The sequence below is a fragment of the Colias eurytheme genome, chromosome 14 (assembly GCF_061535395.1).
Source record: "Colias eurytheme isolate Ceu_HAF_F1 chromosome 14, ilColEury1 Martin Lab GWU primary, whole genome shotgun sequence".
Classification (NCBI taxonomy): domain Eukaryota; kingdom Metazoa; phylum Arthropoda; class Insecta; order Lepidoptera; family Pieridae; genus Colias; species Colias eurytheme.
Genome location: NC_142993.1, coordinates 6,624,090 through 6,643,584, shown reverse-complemented (window position 1 = coordinate 6,643,584; position 19,495 = coordinate 6,624,090). Strand labels below are relative to the sequence as shown.

Here is a 19,495-nt window from a genome sequence, read left to right as displayed (position 1 = left end):
CAAGCCTCGATACATGACTGACGTCACACCAACTAGGAGTCCCTGTTTCTCGTCTTCAGCAGGATCACCGGTGCCGAAGCAAATGAGACCAGCACCTTCTGCTTCCTTGTTTAAAAAATATTAAAGAATTAATATTGCAACGCTACTTCATACATACTTCATGATTCAATTTTATATAATGGGCGCACTTCACAATCGGGAGCGTTGGCCAAACAAATTATCATCGATGTCTGCCACCAATACAGCTATTACGAATACATTATAAACAGTGTAAACATCGTCATTGCCTCTACTCGCTCAACGCTGCCCATTGTGAAAAGGGCCCATAAGAAAAGGAAACGGCCAGACAATTTTAGAGAATAAAAGTTGAATTTTAGGGACATATTCTTACAAAAATGTTCTTGTATTTGTACTTACAGTAGAAGACAGCCTGGAGTCATATTCAGTACAATAGTACTGCCAACAGCATCGCAGTAATTTTTGCTCACAAGACGATTGTTTATGTATTTTCAGATCAGTTGTATAAAGACTTTTATCCGTTGACCAACTCTGTTAACAAAAGAAAGAAAGTTTAATCTTATTTGAAATTGGCATGAATGGCACCTACTCGGAATAGCAATAGAATATACTTACCCTAGTAGGTTTTAGTACTACACCCATACATATTCCATCGAAGTCCTGATTTTTCAAAGCATAAGGTATTTTATTCACAAACTGATTGAAATCCCATTTTTTAGAAACGACCTGAAACATACATACCAATATAACTGTGGTACCAAAATATAAAGTTGCCAGAAGGAAAACTTAATCGAAAATCAATTTGCTAATGACCTACAAGGAACCCCAGAAATTGAAACCTATGTTTGATCAATACCCTGGTGTGATATAGGTACTTTCCTTTATTCATAGTACCTACTACCTCCATATCTATAAATATAGGTATATGGTTAAGATTCCATACTAAGATTACATTACAGTTTTTTTTTCATGTTGTTCATTACATTAAATCACTTACAATAATAGCCAGGTTATATGCAGGAAATCGGAAAAACCTCTGCGAATGTATTCGTTTCACGTTCCTCCACTGTTGGATATCGTGGGAGAGAGGCTGTTGAGTCAATGTATGCAGGATGCCGCCAACTACACGTACTTCGTGTAGACCTCGTTTTAACCTATGGTTTGATTTCTTACTTAATATCCTAAGGCCCCTAGGTAGGCAAAGTACTATGGTTTGATTTAAATAAGTGTAAAAAAGACGCAGAAAAAGTAAGTCGATAATAAGACTTTTTACCGAAACAAACGGCTTAAAATCTAATTAACGAATTAAAATTTCAGTATCTGATCTAGGTACATGTAGTTTATAAACAATCAACATTAAATATCTATCATTAATGGCTATCAATTACCTTTATGTACATGAAAAATGTGCTATAGATAGCAAAAGTTACCTTTTCCGATTTGTAAGAAAACAATGGGCCGATGATAAAACCCTTTCTTCAGTTATGATGCTCCCAGTACAAAATGATCGGTAGAGCAAATTCCACTTATCGTACAGTCGGTATATAAATACCTGCAAACGTGATTTTGAAATTTATTATACTTAATTTGACCCAGTTATAAACTCTCCTAAATCTCGCTTCAGAGGCGTGTATTGGAACCTCGCTACAGGAAAAGTATTGTCTGATGAGCATTGTATTTTTCTGGTCAATTTAACAATACAAAATAAAGTAGGAATGAAAGTTAGATCAGCTTAATGATAGGCTTATTATGCTTTGCTCAAATTAGTCCCAATGGAAATATGTACCTATATGTACCTAGTTAAATTAAATGCACAACGGTAAATGCAAATAAAGAAATGGTCAAGTGCTTACATGGTGTTTCAAAGTGCCAAGAGATGCTCTATTTGTGTCAAAACTTGTTAAAGTTACATTGGCCAAATGTTTCTGAAAATTAATAATAATAGAAGTTAAGTATTTGGTATGCTTTCTTCAACCAAAGAGAATTTTTTGATTCGTAAAAAGAAACCGTTATAGAAACTAGCACTAATGTAACTCTCGTCGTTAACCTTAACATGTTTATATTATAATAATTAAAGACCCTGGCAGGTGTTCTAAAGTTCTTAAGGTTAGTTGTTTTTCTATAGTTTTATTTACTTTGTATGAATTGATAAATTGTTTACTTAGGTACCTTCCGTAAAGATCCATTCAATTCACTTTCTACTAGCCGTGATAAATTAATCACTAGGAAAATTACAATCACTCGTAACAACACTTTAGAATTGTAACATTGGATATTCGTAACTGAATGAATTGTTTATAAATATTTCTATGTTGTTTCTGTAATTTTCATGACAGAATAATTGACAATTTTGACTAGATTTTATTAAAACTTCTTTCTTTTCTTACATTGTCCATACTTTACGTTGAAGATAAAAAGTATTTTTTCAAAGAACAATATCTAAGATAAAATACAAGCTAGTTCTTCCAAACTGCATTACTTTTAATTAAAAAATGGATACAAGGAAAAAGCATTATTACCTATGATATTTTTGAAACAATAATATTGAAATCATTATTGTCGAGCCAATTTAATAGGCAACATTTGACGTCTATCAATTTTATCTTCGAAGAGAGGTAACCTGCTTAAAAACATCGATTAAAGTGAATTAATCGATATGGATTTGAAACATTTGTCAATCGAATTTATTAATTTATGATGATTTTTATTCACAAGTAATCAATGCATTCGATTCAAGATGTCAGATTTCGATTTTTAGAGTAACGTCTCTGGTATTTAAAAAGAAAAAAGGTTTAGGGTGCACTCACACACATCAGTCACCGTCACGGCACGTCACCGGACAGGATTAAAAAAAAATATGTATCAATAGTTCTAGTATGACTCTGTTCCCACACGACAGTCGCCGGCACGAAATCTATCAGTGACGTCACCGGTCAGGCACGTCAAATAATCTTTCCATACATGTATCATACTTTTATCCCCACTCACCCGGTGCCGTCACGTCTCAGTTCAGTCAGCGTCGTGATACCGTCAATAATTGCTACATGTTCTCTAGCGTGACACACGTCTAATCACTGACTAACCTGATGTATGTGTTCAATGATTCAGTCAAACCGGCGACGTGACTGACGGACAACATGACGGTGACTGGTGTTTGTGGATACGTACACAAACCGTCACCGATCAGTCATCGGTGACTTGACGGTGACTGATGTGTGTGAGTGCACCCTTATTGACACAAAATTGTAGTGACGTCAGTTCTTCAATTCAGAAATTGTTTATTATGTTTAGAATGGTTTATCAGTAAAATGAAATCTTAAAATTACTTGTATCGGTCATTATTATTATAAATATGTAGTCGTAATTGAAAAAAGTTCAGCAAATGTGCAGTTCTAACAAAACGAAATATCATGTTATTCTATGTCGTCGTTACTAGGTTACGTTCTTGAATTTTGTTGAACTGTCAAATGTTGCCTATTAAAATGGCTCTACTATACAAATTATAACTTCAAAGCCGAATTGAATGAAAATTGTGATGAAAATACTGTCAACCAAAGTCTTCATCTCGACTAGCGTCTCTACATAAACTAGTCTGCCTATCAATACATCATGCATTTCACACCGTTCATCACAGTAAACTATCATCAACACGTGTTCATATAATTCACTATTAGCATGTACAATATACATAGCATACAGTCAGCTCGTAACAGACACGAACTACAGTTACTGCGAACGCATTTCCAATTCCCATACTAAGTCAGTCGTTACCTGACCAACCGGCATGGAGCACGCATATTCGCTCATCGTTATAACATGTGAGTACAAACACGTAAACAATTTAGCCTAGCGACCAGTGAACTGTGACAACCTCGATACAACAATGTCCTATACAAAACTTTCACCTCGTTTTGTAAGTAATTCCGTTTTGTTGATAAACATTAGTGGAATGCAGGTGTTAGGTAAATAATAACTTGACGTCCTTGGTGTGTACTAAGAAAAGTTATGGAAAGACGCTTTTCAACAGTTACTTGTGACATTTCTGGTACTTGGTTATAAAAAAAAAAAACATATAAATTCCTCTAGAATTTATTTCAACTTTACTTTTAACTTGATTTCGCTAGCCACTTTATTCGTGACTGTTTTAATCGCAATACGCGACCGGCGACGGGCTTATAAATCTGTCTGGATATTTTTTGTACCATTTTTACCGTCATCATTATAAATTTATGATACATTAGATACAGCCGATTTCCTGTTATTGTCTATATTCTGAATATTATATGTGTCATAAATATAATACGAATAAGACTCTACAAACTCGGTCTCTACTAATATTTATAAACAAACTAACAGTAAAATATATACAGGTTTCTGTTGGGAATATGTAATATGTGTTACATGTATCATGTCCTATTATAATATCTTAATACATATATATAAATCTCGTGTCACAATGTTTTTCCTCAATGGACTCCTAAACCACTTAACCGATTATAATAAAATTCGCACACCATGTGCAGTTCGATCCAACTTGAGAGATAGGATAGTTTAAACATGTAGGTACCACGGGCGAAGCCGGGGCGGACCACTAGTTTCTTATATAGATATACCAAATATACCTATTGCTAGGTAACATTTTGTTTAGCTACAAACGAAACATTTACTATGTAATGCTTACAACACGACTCCTACTTAAATGATATTCATATTTATTGTAACCTTATTAGATTTTTTTGTGTATCAAAGTACAGATGAGAGTTTGTGCGTAAAAATTAAATTTACATGAAATATCCTAAATTAATGTTGCATGTTACTTAATTGGTTTAGAAATTAGTATAACAATCCATATACACGCACCTATTATATTAATTAGTACATGGGTATCACTTACATAAAACTTATTAATTACTTATTATCTTATTAGCTGGCTATAGAACATAATGTAATACGTTTCCTTTGAATATTCCACCCCCCTCACGATTGTGGTACTTATAATACAAAATATTATGTAGTTATTGAAGAGTCATCAAACATAAATAAAACTGAATTAAATAAACGCAAAGCACAGAATATATTTACATTTATACCTCGCTTATTGCAAATAATCAAAATATCAATATCAAGTTTTTATAAACTCATAATCTATTATTACTTCTAAATTATTGATAGGTACCATAACAATTAACAGTTATTATTATCTAACTAATCATAAGCAATGAGGACTGAACCGTTACTGAATTTTAATAGAGAAAGCTTTGGGTCAATGAGTAATTGACTCTTAGAAAACCTAGTCTAGTTGTTAAATAATTACGAAATGACTCACTACAAACCCAGCTGTCTAGTACTTAAATGGAATCAGATATAGATCGGATAAACTTATTATTACATACAATAACAACATTGAGCAATGTTGTTTTAATGTCTGCTAAATACAAATATATTATTATCCTACTTTGAAATTTTACGTACAAAAACTTAAAATATGCAAAAAACAGAATCTCTTGAACATCAATCATCACTTTTCTGTCAAGTACCTAACGGTATATTAATTCAAAGCGTGATGCAGCTCAAGAAATAGTACTTTATTTTCTCGACAGCATTGCATACTTTCCGATTTTCATCCTCAATAATTTATAATAATACGGGAACATTACTGCGCTCTATCAATTACTCTACAATTTGTTATAACAAAAGTAAAGGAGCTTTCATCTAGAGATGATTTTAAAAATTATTGAAATGAGACAGATACCCCAAATTTGCTACATAAATTCTATAAAAATAATAAATCGCGTAGATAGGGCATTTATAATATTTTTTTTTATTGGTAATGTGGTAGTTTAAGACAGCATAGTATCTAAGCCAGTGTACGTATAATAATTGTACGATACTTGTGTGACATAATTATAACATTTGTGACTCATTATAGATGCCGGCACTTTCACACCAAATGAGATCTTAACGAGTGTGCAAGTTTAAATAGTGAGTGTTTTATGATTACTCTGTGTTGTAATTGTAGATTTGTATTGCATTGGAGTTTTGTGTATAGAGCCATGTTAATATAGAGTCCATAAAGAAAAGCTCTATTATAGAGCAATCGTTCTGTCTTTATAAAATTACAGGGTAACATTATAACTTAAATTTTATAATAGCGATATATATTATGATAAATAATTGTTACTAACATTCATTGTTATCGATGAGAATATCCTATATCGTTTTATGCTCATTCACAAAATTCTTAATAACTAAAAATATGTATACTTAGTTAAAATGATTATAATTGAATCCCTCTATGAAATTCTTGTCATATAACTAGTAAGTTTTGTTTCCTTATTTTAATAGAAGACGAGAGGAAATTTGCCAAATTAAAACTTTTGTCAATAAAAACGCGGACAACATGCAAGATCCAGCAATCGATAAAATATAACTAATCCCTCACTTCCTTCGCAGTTCTAATAAGAATCTAACATAACATTACCTAACACAAATTGATTACTTGGTTTCCCAAAATGTAATAAATGATTTTTATGTAATATCAATTTTCATATAATTTATCGAATTACTGAGTAATTTTTATTTCTTAGGAATTTTAACCGTTTCAGTTATACAATTGGCTATCCTATCAGGCTTTTAATAATTGACGCACATATTTACCGCATTTTTTCATAATGCAGTAACGACTTTTCGCTAGCATAATCAAAGGAAAATTTTGTTGATTTAACGAGTATTACACGGATTACCTATTCTATAAAATACAGGGTTTCATTGTCAAAATTAACATGATTTAACCGCTTATACAAAACCCGTTGTTACGTATATGTAATGCCTGCTTGCATCGAATCATAAGCACCTAGCTTTATAAATATGTATAGGTACACATTTCTGCATCATGTAATAACTGTCTGACGTGCGTATTCGCGAAATTCTGTGTGAATCAAACGGTATACAATCTAACTCGGTTAATGAGGAATGTCGCATGTGGGATTGATTCTTGATTTATAATATTAAGTAGGCACTATGTTATCGTATACATTAAAGGCAATTTTAATTTTAGTTCAATCTATGACACGGTTATTTCTGAATCAAATAAATTTGAAACTATTTTTTACGTTTCTATGCGTGAAAATATTTCACTACCTGTAGGTATAACAAGTATTTTATGAGTAGATAACGCGGAGAATATAAATTGCAAGGACTGAGGCCATGATTCCTATCCAATGTGATTGGAATACCTTATGTATCTTTTTATTGCATTGGAAAATCCAGAGCTCCTATACTTTATGAATGAAATGGAAAAATACCTGGCTCAGGGACTTGACCTTAGGGAGATATTTGCAAAAAGCGGGCCTTGAAAACCAGTTTCGGTTCCGCTGTATCAGTAGGTATGTGACGATGCTCCTTCGAAATAAAAATAAATCATATCACCTGCTTATGACAATAATGTACTGCGTTTGTTTCAATGTAAAAGCCCAATATTTTATGGAGAAATGCACATCATTCCATATTGTTTTGAAAAACAATTAAAAACTTATCTAATTCCTTTATAATTATTTGTTAAACTATAGGAAGTAACGAGTAAATTTTAATTTTTTCCAGTGTTACAACTATGCCTAGCAGAAATACCAAACGCCGCGCCGAGATGGTACGCAGTCAACCTCATCAACGACTCCAACTATTCACCGAAGCCAATCACTGAAATATTCTCCCAAAACACATTTCCTCCGGACAACCAAGTGATCGTCTTGCAGTCAACGCAATCGCCAATAACACAAGATATATTGGGAACAACTCCGCCCACCACATGGAGTACGGGACCAGCAAATACTCAGAGCACGTCGTACACGCAAACCCAATTCCCTAGAATATTTTCGGATCAAAATATCCAAAGTTCAACGCAAGATCCATCTACGCAACTAAATCAGTCAACAATCCCGTATCAAACAACAAATTTACGTGCAGATCTAACGAGTATTTTGGGAAATTATCAAACAAGTCAAAGTCAGAGCTACTCGCCGTTCCAAACGACTCCACCAACAGTGGCTGTAACGCCATCTACAGTACAAACATGGCTCCCTACTCAATCGACCACTCCACCTCCGTTACCTACTGGTGACTTTACTACTCTATCTACAACTCCACCGCCTATACCATTACTGGATAGACAAACATACAGTACATTGCCGCCGTATGTACCTACCATAAGATCGAACATTCCTTTTAATCAACAACAAGGACAAGCAATTGGAAGAGCGAGACCTTGCGACTTGAATGGAGTGAAGCCTAAGCCAATTTACAATGCATCGTCTCCCACTCTATTGAGCCCTATACCAAAACCAGTTCTAACAATACGTTTGAAGGCTCCGAGAGGTTCTATCACAAACCTGCACATCAACCCAAGTACGACAACCACTACTAAAAGGCCTACAACGACTAGAAGAAGGAAGTCGCCGAAGGGCAGAAATGACTATGAGATATGCTTGGATTCATGCAAAGGCAGAAAGGATCCTATTTGTGCCAGTCCGTTAGGAGTGTTTCCCATCGATTCTAATACCCTAAAAGGATTCCCGTCTCTATGTCACATGGCCTGCCACAATTCTTTTAGAAAACAACGTAAGTACAATTTATTTAACTATTACTTACCTAGGATATTAGGTTGACCCAACTATAAAACCTTGCATTACTATGAATGTTGGCTAAAAGCCTCTGTATGTTTGCTTAATCTTATCTTGTGTGGTAACCAAACAAACCAAACCCTACTTATAAATTCAGACAATACTAATCTATTATCTATGTGAGTACTACATTTCAGCTAATTTTTAAGTAGTATATGCGTCATGACGAATACTCTGATAGTAAATATCATTAGTATAACACGACGCGTTTTAATAAAATAAGACAAACTAATATAAGTTTTATTAAAATACATTTTTATGCTAATAATTTATTTATTTATTATTTATTTATTACAGCATCATATGACAAAGTAGCAGATGGTCGTTGCGGAAGATTACGAACACGCATCCGCACCGTTGAAAAGAACAAAATAAAGAGAGAAGACTTAAACAAAGCCCAGTACACGGTATCACATTCCGGACCCGAAACTGTAGTGGAATTCTCTTCTTTGAAACGTTAAGTATTTTATATTTAGTGTAGTATAAGGTAAAAGTTATGTACATTTTAGTTAAGTTGTACGAGATTTAATTCGAAGCGACGTACTATACACAACTAGACTCACTATCGTCCATCAGGCCGTCAAACAATATCCGAATGGCGTTGTAAACATTGAAATTTGCACCTTATTTCGTGGCAGTAATGTTCAAAATTTATTGTATCGCTCATTACAAAACTGCGTAATAGACGCGTAGGCAGACTTTTGTTTCGGACAATTTTTGAGTACTAATGTAAGTTTAGTTGTTTATTGTATGTTAAATATTCGAAGTTAAGAACATAAGGCCCTTAACACATGTTAGATTAGTGCCAGTGTATACGTACAAACGACGACGGTTAGGGCCAACGATGCTTTAAGTCACTTTAACTCATTTTCTCTTGTAAACCGATATAAATTATAATTCCTTCAACAAAAGGCTGACCTTATTGTAGTAGTAGTAATATAATTCTCATAAAGTTTTTATATATACTTATAATACCTGATGATACGCCATGTTAAGTTCTAAATTTCTACCCACTTTGATAGGCACAATTTTATAAAAACATAGTATAAAATTGAACATCTCAGTCTTCAAGTATGTCGAAATTTGTATAAATGCAATAAAATATATTTAACGTAGGCTAAAATTAAATCGTGATGTCTAATCCGTCCATTTTTAAGGTATTTTGTAACATTTATAATATAAAAATGTTAAATAAAAAATTACATACATACAAATAGTTTTATTTGCACTTAATTATTATTTATACTATGTCTATTGTATATGGAAACACGAATATGTATATTCAGTCTAGTATTTTAATTTTTAATCATAATAGTGTCTATTGGATATTTATTATCTTTTATACAAAAAAACTGTCTATAAAAATATATACAAGTGATGAATGTATAACAGAGTATTCAAATTAAACCTGCACCAAAAATGATATTTTCCTTATAAGCATAAGGAAAACATCATTTTTGCGGGCGAAATCAATGGAAACCAGCCAGCCAGCCAGCAGCCAGCCAGCCAGCCAGCCAGCCAGCAGCATATAAAAAAATTAATTTTTACGGTACATTTATTTAATATCAATGAACACGTAAAGAGACAATGTTATATTTTGTTTGTCCTTACGCGAAACGGCATTCAATTTTTCATTTTTCTTTCCTTTAAAATATTTTCATATCTTAATAGCTACTTAGATCACTGCAAAATTGATTTTATTCGAAATATCAGCTAATATTTCAAATTTGATTTCTTAAAAAAATTCTTAACCAAAAAAGTGTATTACAATTACAGCTATATTCCTTACATCTGAAACTATGATTCGATAATATTTACAAGTTTTCATATAAAATAAAGACGGGTTGCACTCCGGGAGTGCCGGCAGAAGTGAAAACTTGATTATTAACGTTGAGCATGTTTGATATTTTGGGAATGGTATCCGTCTTACGCTTTTTCGATCAGTTCACGTGTCCTGACGCGAGTTTAAGATTTTATACCCATTACAGAAAAAGTGCTCAAAGCCGCTAAAGAAGTTTTCACTTCAAAAATAGTTAAAAAATTAGCCTCAAAACCGCTGTTGAAAGTTGCCCTGTTGTTGCGAGCCGCCGCCCTGTTGTTGCGCGCCGAACATCATCTGTTGTTGCTGATGGAATTCCTGTTGGTTGCCCTGGTTGTTGTTGCCTTGATTCGGCCCTGGAAATTAATAAATAAATAATAAATAAATATTATAGGACATTATTACACAAATCGACCTAGTCCCACAGTAAGCTCAATTAAGGCTTGTGTTGTGGGTACTAGGCGACGATAAATATAATCCATACTAATATTATAAATGCGCTGTCTGTCTGTCTGTTACTCAATCACGCCTTAACTACTGAACCAATTTGCATGAAATTTGGTATAGAGATATTTTGATACCCGAGAAAGGACATATGCTACCTTTTATTGCGAAATATGTACCACGGACGAAGCCGGGGCGGACCTCTAGTTAATTATAAATTTTATTGTGCAACAAACAACGCAAATAAAACAAAATTCAACATCATATCAGCACAACAGTAAGTGTAAGCTGTAACAAATAAAACCGACTGATATTATTGTACTCTATATTTTACTAACTGTGCCTCGCGGTTTTACCCGCGTTGCTCCGCTCCTGTTGGTCTTAGCGTGATGATATGTGTGAATTTTTCAAATCGGACCAGTAGTTCTTGAAATAAGCGCGTTCATAGAAACAAACAAACAGCTTAATAATATTAGTATAGTTTAATCTTCTTATATATAAAAATGAATCGCAAAATGTGTTGGTAAGCGCACAACTCGAGAACGGCTGAACCGATTTCGATAATTCTTTTTTTATTATATTCCTTGAAGTACGAGGATGGTTTTTATTAGGGTTGTAACGGAACTCCGCCTCCGCCTCCGTTACTGCGGAACTTCCGCAAAGAATTTAACCTCCGCCTCCGCATCCGCCTCCGCAAAATTTATGCGGAGCCATATCGGAAGTTCATTTACGATCACAAACAACGCGCAAGGAGCGACACTAGGCGACGCGGCCGCTCGGCTGCGTGTTTTCAAGTGAAATGGTCGAGTTTGCTTAAGCCACGGGAACACGGCCAAGCGGGTGGTGGGAGTGTGAGTGAATGAATAACAGGAATCAACTTGTCAAAGCGTTCGGTACCGCGATTGAGCCGTGATTGTTTTAACTTTTAAGTAATTCTGTGCGTAATTATTAGTTACTAGCTGCTCCGCGCGGTTTCACCCCCGTGGCTCCACCCCTGTTGGCCGTCGCGTGATGTTATATAGCCTATAACCTTCCTCGATAAATGGGCTATCTAACACCAAAAGAATTTTTCAAATCGGACCAGTAGTTCCCGAGATTAGCGCGTTCAAACAAACAAACAAACAAACAAACTCTTCAGCTTTATAATATTATTAGTATTAGTATAGATGTTATTTAAATAACGTGATGAAGCCGAAAACTAGTGAAATTTGGCAGTACTTTGTAGAAGTAGACGATAATTATAAATTTTCCGAACAAATTACACCTCCGCCTCCGCCTCCGTTAACCTCCGCATCCGCGGAGGCGAACCTCTTCACCTCCGCATCCGCCTCCGCCTCCGCTAAGTAGGCCTCCGTTACAACCCTAGTTTTTATGTAGAGAAAACGTAAATATGTACCACGGGCGAAGCCGGGGCGGACAGCTAGTTTATGATAAAAATGTAGACAGATTAATACTTAAGAGTCAACAAGGACATGGATCCAGTGTTTAAAGTAAAATTTTTAGATATTTCTTGTTTTATTTTTAAAAACTTATAACTCATTAGGTTTAGTAATTTCGATATCAATTTAAAGTTTTTTGATATCTGCAATAGTTACGGAATAATCGCCTGTGCACACTTAACGATTGCACCCGGTATAGCCTGTTTTATGAGAGTCTAAACTCTAAACATTTCTTTAAATTCAAAACCAATAATATTTCTTACCTGACATTCTCATCCTTTTCGCGTTATTTGCTGCGTGGTCGTGGCTGTTAGCTTGTACTTGGTTCTGTTGAGTCTGTAACCATACATTTATATTTAAAGATTTTACACATTCAATATTAAAATAGAAATACTGCTGTAAAATTTATCCGGTTGTATAAAGTTATAGGTTTAAAAAACCCCTATTTAATCTCATAAACATATTCAAATACGCAAAAATATCAGATAATCTATAGTAGATAGATAATAATATGACTGAACTATGAAATTATATTTCATCCCAATATGACTGAACTATGAAATTATACTTCATCCCAATATGACTAAACTAGAAATTATACTTCATCCCAATATGACTGAACTATGAAATTATATTTCATCCCAATATGACTGAACTATGAAATTATATTTCATCCCAATATGACTGAACTATGAAATTATATTTCATAAATAATTGAGCAACTAAAGAAACAATAAACTCACATTAGGTTGTTGTTGTTGCTGATTCTGCCTCGCTTTAGAATCACTTTTATCATCTTGATCATCGTCTGTCAAGAATTCACGTTTTGGATATGGTATTTGACATCCAGCAAAGACATCCTGTAAATAAAAAACAATATAGCTTAGAATAAGTTTTCATAAATTGAAATATTTATATGTACCTACCTGTATTATAACGAAGACATGGGGGGACAAAAAAGGTGGGTAAATAAAATGATATTTATTACCTAGTTTTTAACTTTGATTTAAGTAATTATTGTTTAAGAAATAAAATGAACGCAAAGTATATATCTAATTCTATTTGAGGAAGCTGCAGTTTCAATGATTAATTTTATATACTAGCAAACAACAATATTTAAATGACTGAATGAATGAAAATTCTTTATTAATTACAAATACAAGAGCACACAATTTACTTTTTTCTTACATGCATAATTTGAATGACTTTATGGGTAATATTCAAAATTAAGCCACACTCAAATAATAAACTCACCTGTGTAGGTAACGGATCTTCGGAAAAGTATGGATCCTGCATAGCTTGTTCCGATGTTATTCGTCTATTAGGGTCCATTAACAGTAGCCTCTGAAGTAGACTGAACGCTTTGCTGTCTGGTTTTATTTTGTGTCTATCCATATATTTGCTTAGAGAGCAATTTTGGTAGCTGAAATTTATTAAAATGTTTAGTATTAACAGCAATAGTATAGTTTTGGTTTATTTATTTAACACAATATTAATTCTTAGATGATATAATTTACATTGATGCAATCATAAGCTCATTCAAGTTTTTCAAGTTTAAAACACAATTAAGAGGTTGTGTTAAAACACAATTAATAGACTTAGAAATAGGAATTAGCTTAGACAGATATAATGAATATTAAATAAATTTCATTATCATCTAGCATTATCATCATAAAAGACATCTTAAATCCCTTAAAATATACCTAAACCTAAACCTTTCAACTGATTCCTTGAATTTATTAGAATATGATTTAACTAAACAGATTTTAGTTACAACATAAATGCTGAATTAATCTAACTTAGGAACATGAACAAAATATAGCTCATCCATACTAATATTATAAATGCGAAAGTAACTCTGTCTGTCTGTCTGTTACTCAATCACGCCTAAAGTACCAATACCATAATTTTTAATACAATTTCTTCATACCAATTTTCATGAAATTTGGTATGGAGAAATTTTGATACCCGAGAAAAGACATAGGCTACTTTTTATCCCGGGAAAATGACGTAATCCCGGAAATCCCACGGGAACGGGAACTATGTGGGTTTTTCTTTGACTGCGCGGGTGAAGCCGCGGGCGGACACCTAGTTTAATATAAAATCGAATACATAATATGTATCATACATAAGATCATAATTCATACCCTATTCTTAAGTTCAATACTCACTTAGATCTTTTAAAGTCCTTAACTAAGGTGGCATGTTCCGGCATTTTCCTAATGTCTTCCCAATCTTTTTCTTGAGGGAAACCCATCACATTGAATATCCTATCTAGTTGGTCATGATGGTATGGATTACTTGTTTTTATGTCTTCTTGACGACAGTGGAATATAGGCTCTGATGTTAACAGTTCGGCAAATATACATCCTATTGCCCATATGTCTGAAAATAAAAAGATATTTTAATGAATTTTTATTCATAAATTTATTGTTACTCTTCTACTTTTTTAACAGCAACACAATGTAACTTATAATATGAAAATACTGTATAATGAGATGTTAATTATTTTAGACATAAATGACTCACAAAAATATGTAGATGCTGAAAAAATATTTACTTCAGATTTATATAGAGCAGGTAGGTAGAAGCAGGTTTTGTCAAGCAAAATAGCTACCAATAAGCTCATATAAGCTATTTGTATTATTATTCACTCATTGATTGATCAATCTATACATAATATTATTAGTTAATGTGTCACAAGACAAAGTTAAGCCCGGACATAATCAGTTTACTATAAAAACTATGAATAAACAAGTCTCTCAATGACTTTAAGCAACACTTTTTTGACGACGCGGTTGGCGCAGTGGTAAAGTAACTGCCTACTGAGCCGACGGTCCCGGGTTCGATCCCCGGTCAGGGCAAATATTTGTGTGATGAACTCAATTATTTGTTCTTGGGTCTGGGTGTTATTATCTATATATGTATTTATTAAATATTATATTTATCGTCGCCTAGTACCCACAACACAAGCCTTAATTGAGCTTACTGTGGGACTAGGTCGATTTGTGTAATAATGTCCTATAATATTTATTTATTTTATTTATTTATTTACTTACCAATCGCCTTGGTATAATGCCTAGCACCTAACAACAGTTCTGGTGCTCTGTACCAAAATGTTACTACGACAGGGTCCAAGTCAGCTAGTGGTTTTAATGGAGCGTTAAACAATCTCGCAAATCCCATATCGGCAATTTTAACACGACCTCTCTCTGGACCTTCGCCCATCACCAATATGTTTGCTGGTTTCTAAAATATACAATTCTATGGTTATATGGTTATGATTATAGAAGTATTAACTTTCTTAAAAACTTTATAACAGACATTTTTCTACATTACAATTCAGTCTGTCTTTTAATTAACATTGAAAATAATACATGAAAAGACTGCTTGATTTGTCTTCTTTTAGATAACTACTGAACAACATTGAAAAAAATTATAACAGAAAATTATTCAAAATAAAACAGAAGAGAAGTAGATATCAGATAGGAGTAGAAATTGCAAATGTTTAAATACACTCTTAGAGAAACTTAAATGTATTGAAAAATAATATATGGTAACCCAATATGGCACAGCTCTATATTTACATGAAGATAATTTTAGGTCATCAGTTGTAACTTGTAAGTGATTATACTGAATCATACTATATAAAAATCACATTCAATAGAGTGATATATTTATATTTTGTATTTTGTAACCCCACTTCAGGCTTATTTAAAAAATACTAATTAGTCAATAAAAAGACATTCATACAAAAACTTTTTTAACTACACAAAATTACCTCACAAATAGTGTAATTAGAGATAATTATTTGTTGAGTTTTTAAATGCTTAAGTCATTAGACTAATTAATAAAAACACTTACCAAATCTCTATGTAGCACCCAATTTGAATGTAAATAATGTATTCCATCCAAAATTTGGTACAACAAACTTTTAACCATGCCTTTTGGAACCATAACTGATTTCTTATTAGCTTTAGCAGCTCTGTGGAACTTAATGATGTGCCACAGATCATGTTCAGCATAATCAAATAATAACCACACTTTCCTGTCTGTGTGCGAAAGAAATACCCTTATTAAATTTATAACATTTGGATGTTTGAGTTCACGGAGCAACTGTAAAGAAATATTATAATAATATTGATGACAATTCTTCCATCTGTTCACAGAATAATTAACAAAATCCAGAAGCTTTGTTATTAATGAAGCTGCTGCTTCATTTATAATTTGCAACACAATTATTTGAGCATAGAATATTATATTACATTTAACTTTTAATGTGTGCATCTCTTAAAACAACAAAAAGTGTGTGGTTGTGAGAAAATACTATCAGCATTATTTTATCAGCTGTAAAATTTGAATTAGTCGAAATAATTATACTCACAGCAATTTCTCTGCAAGCTGACATAGAAAGTCCTGTGCCTTCTATTTGTTTTAAAGCATAATCTTTTGTATCCGATCCATCTTTACGTCTAGCCTTGTATACGTGACCATAAGTACCACGACCGACCTTACACCCTTCGAAATCAAACAGGTCCTCAACTTTAGATCGTTCATTCTGCGTTTTCATTTTAAACTCATAATCCATCATTACCGGCGCCATGGTTTTATTTTGAAAATTATCACCCATCTTCCACTATTGTTTATCCCAAGTTTTAATTATAATATATCGATCTTTCAATTCTTCTGAATATCAAAAGGAATAAGGATATGGAATAGGTATTGAACATAAATGATTATTATTAATATTTTATGTGATTAGTTTTCATTCAATTATTTATACATTTTAAATAATATAAACTTGTTTTATTCTTTACGTATGAAAATTATTAAAAATTGATTTTATTTTGACATACATACGGCTTTTTTGTTGATTACTTGATTGTTGAATTGATTGAAGTGATGATGACTGAATACTGATGTCTGACGATTATTGTTCAAACAGCAAACTTCAAATTTGACAATTGACAGCAATTAGCATTTTAGTCGATTTTGGTGTTCGATACACTTTCGAAAATTAATTTAAAACATGTTTAAAACCATATAAAACATGAACATGTATGTGAACATGTTTAATGTATTTTAAATTAATGGTCTTCTCAGTTTGGGGGCAATCACAGAGCATGTAATATTGCGACTCAGTGGCGCACAATGCCGAATTATGCTGATGCTTAATTGGAACGTGAATTAGTTTTCAAATGCACCAAGTTTAAAATAAAATGCAAGTAGGCATGGACGTATAAAAAAAGACGGACGCCGTATTACGAACAAACAACGTGAAGCCACCATAGTAAGCTAGCGATCATGTAAAGACAATAAACACGCACACACTCTCACCATAGTAAGCTAGTCGGCCGCCATTACGTCGTGAACTACCGACTGATTAACTGCGTCACTGTTTCACAAAAAATATTTAACCCATTGACCACCGTAAGGCCCGATCGGGGCGCGACACAATAGATTTTCTATTGTGTCTGTGATTCCGAGGACTGATGGATTAAAATGCCGTCTTGCGTGGTTAAATGGTGTCGCAACAGTACAATTTTAAATAACAAATCACAAGGGATTACATTCCACAGGGAAGCAAGTTATTTCTTTTATGTTTTAATGACAAAATTATTACGGCAAAATTTATAGAAAAAAATACAGCCGCCATTGTCATCAACACAGCTCCCGTCTTTTTTTATACGTCCATGCAAGTAGGTATATTCCTGTAAACAAATTTGTTTGTAGATTCGAATTCTAAAATGAAATTGTATTCACATTTTAAATGTGAAATATTAAAAAAAAGTCAATGTTTGTACCTTCATCCATGTACTTATATTTATTTTTTTAACACAATTTGAATTAACTTTGATTATTTCGAAAAAACTACAATGAAACGAAAGCTTTAAATTTTTTTCCAACAATTATTAATAATTTTTTAAGAGTGCTCGATTGTGCGAAGCGTTGCAGCTGTAGTTGGAACATTCAACGTTAAGCATTATGCCGCATAATGCGCTCTAGTGCTGTAATTGGAAAACACGGCCTGTTTAGTACCAAAAGAAGCCTTGTTGGTTGGTTGTTTGTTGTCTTGATACAGACATGTATCAAGATAGACTAAGCGAGTGTATGTACTTCCCGTGTCCAAACTAAGTTTATGAAACTTACTTGACGCTGGCCTACACTCAGTCCGCGCTTGCAGTTCGCCAAGGAAAGACGTGAAGCTGAATAAAGTAAAATGCCGAATTGCGCCGTTATAAACTGTAGAAACTCCACAGCTGTGAGTGGCCGAGTTAAATCGGAGATGTTTCCTTCCACCGGTAAGTAATTTTCTAATCAGAATATGCACTATTTATTTTAAAATCAAATAAAGAATATTTGTGGAAAACGATCGTACCAAACCATACGGAATGATTCGGAATACATTGCGGCTTTTACTTGGCACGGTAAAGATAGCGTCGTATGATAATAAGCAATGAATAGCGTCTTCTCATTTTTCTGTCCAATTTTGTGGTTAGTGATGTTCATATTTTGATGCAACAGTTCTCGATTCTAATCGATTTTATAATCGAACAGAAAAATGATAATTTGAAAGAGCAATTTTTCAGAAAAAAGGCATAGATTTTTTTTGTCATTTAATACGACTTGACTTAGAACTTTCAAGTATTTTAATACAAAGGTACTAAAAATAAATATTATAACAAGGACGCCATTAGTTAAAATTTCATATTGGGAGTTTTTTAAGAAAACTCCTTATTGCTTAGACTATGTTTTATTTTTTCAGTTTTCCAAGTAACCCGAACATAAAAGAAAAATGGATCGATGCAACGGGACATAAATGTTGATTGATTGACAGTTTCATTACTTTCTTTCGATGGCCTCTCTAGTACGTAGTACATGGTAACTCAATGGGTAAGAAAAAGCTAAAACACATTAGTTTACTTGTTAGAATATTAAAAGATTTATATATTTATTTTATCATTCCTCTGTCTATGGTAATTATCATTTTTCTGTCTTGAATCGATTTAGTAATCGATTACGATTCATTTATTTGACTACCTCTTAGACATAGATCTAGTTTGATCTGATTTCTTTCGATTTACTTCGATGGGATAGGA

General features: G+C 33.2%; 2 protein-coding genes across 3 annotated transcripts; one reads left to right on the top strand and one right to left on the bottom strand.

Annotated features, from left to right (window-relative positions):
* The first annotated feature begins 3,676 nt into the window (after window positions 1–3,676).
* On the top strand, window positions 3,677–9,907 carry LOC149902956 (uncharacterized). Its single transcript, XM_090109590.1, has 3 exons — window positions 3,677–3,836; window positions 7,618–8,631; window positions 8,991–9,907. Exons 1-3 carry the CDS (start codon window positions 3,803–3,805, stop codon window positions 9,152–9,154), a joined length of 1,212 nt encoding a protein of 403 aa, XP_089965716.1. The 5' UTR covers window positions 3,677–3,802; the 3' UTR covers window positions 9,155–9,907.
* A 318-nt stretch (window positions 9,908–10,225) lies between these two features.
* Window positions 10,226–17,281, bottom strand: Cdk8 (cyclin-dependent kinase 8). Of its 2 annotated transcripts, none has more exons than XM_090109589.1 (9): window positions 17,256–17,281; window positions 16,780–17,081; window positions 16,260–16,511; window positions 15,455–15,644; window positions 14,567–14,780; window positions 13,650–13,818; window positions 13,139–13,255; window positions 12,659–12,731; window positions 10,226–10,868 (listed from the first exon to the last, which is right to left on the bottom strand). In XM_090109589.1, exons 2-9 carry the CDS (start codon window positions 17,023–17,025, stop codon window positions 10,741–10,743), a joined length of 1,389 nt encoding a protein of 462 aa, XP_089965715.1. In that variant the 5' UTR covers window positions 17,026–17,081; window positions 17,256–17,281; the 3' UTR covers window positions 10,226–10,740. The 2 variants fall into 2 exon arrangements, with proteins under 2 accessions (XP_089965715.1, XP_089965714.1); XM_090109588.1 differs by having other exon boundaries at window positions 17,252–17,266.
* Window positions 17,282–19,495: the final 2,214 nt, after the last annotated feature.

What these genes read in the sequence shown, in the direction of transcription:
- Cdk8 (XM_090109589.1), bottom strand. Translation starts at nt 17,025, where the DNA reads ATGGGTGATAATTTTCAAAATAAAACCATGGCGCCGGTAATGATGGAT. An exon ending in AAGGACTTTAAAAGATCTAA is followed by an intron (nt 13,819 to 14,566) that starts GTGAGTATTGAA and finishes AATAAATTTCAG; the next exon opens with CTACCAAAATTGCTCTCTAA. An exon ending in AAGATCCGTTACCTACACAG is followed by an intron (nt 13,256 to 13,649) that starts GTGAGTTTATTA and finishes TTTTATTTACAG; the next exon opens with GATGTCTTTGCTGGATGTCA.
- LOC149902956 (XM_090109590.1), top strand. Translation starts at nt 3,803, where the DNA reads ATGGAGCACGCATATTCGCTCATCGTTATAACAT. An exon ending in TTCGCTCATCGTTATAACAT is followed by an intron (nt 3,837 to 7,617) that starts GTGAGTACAAAC and finishes AATTTTTTCCAG; the next exon opens with TGTTACAACTATGCCTAGCA. An exon ending in CAATTCTTTTAGAAAACAAC is followed by an intron (nt 8,632 to 8,990) that starts GTAAGTACAATT and finishes TATTTATTACAG; the next exon opens with CATCATATGACAAAGTAGCA.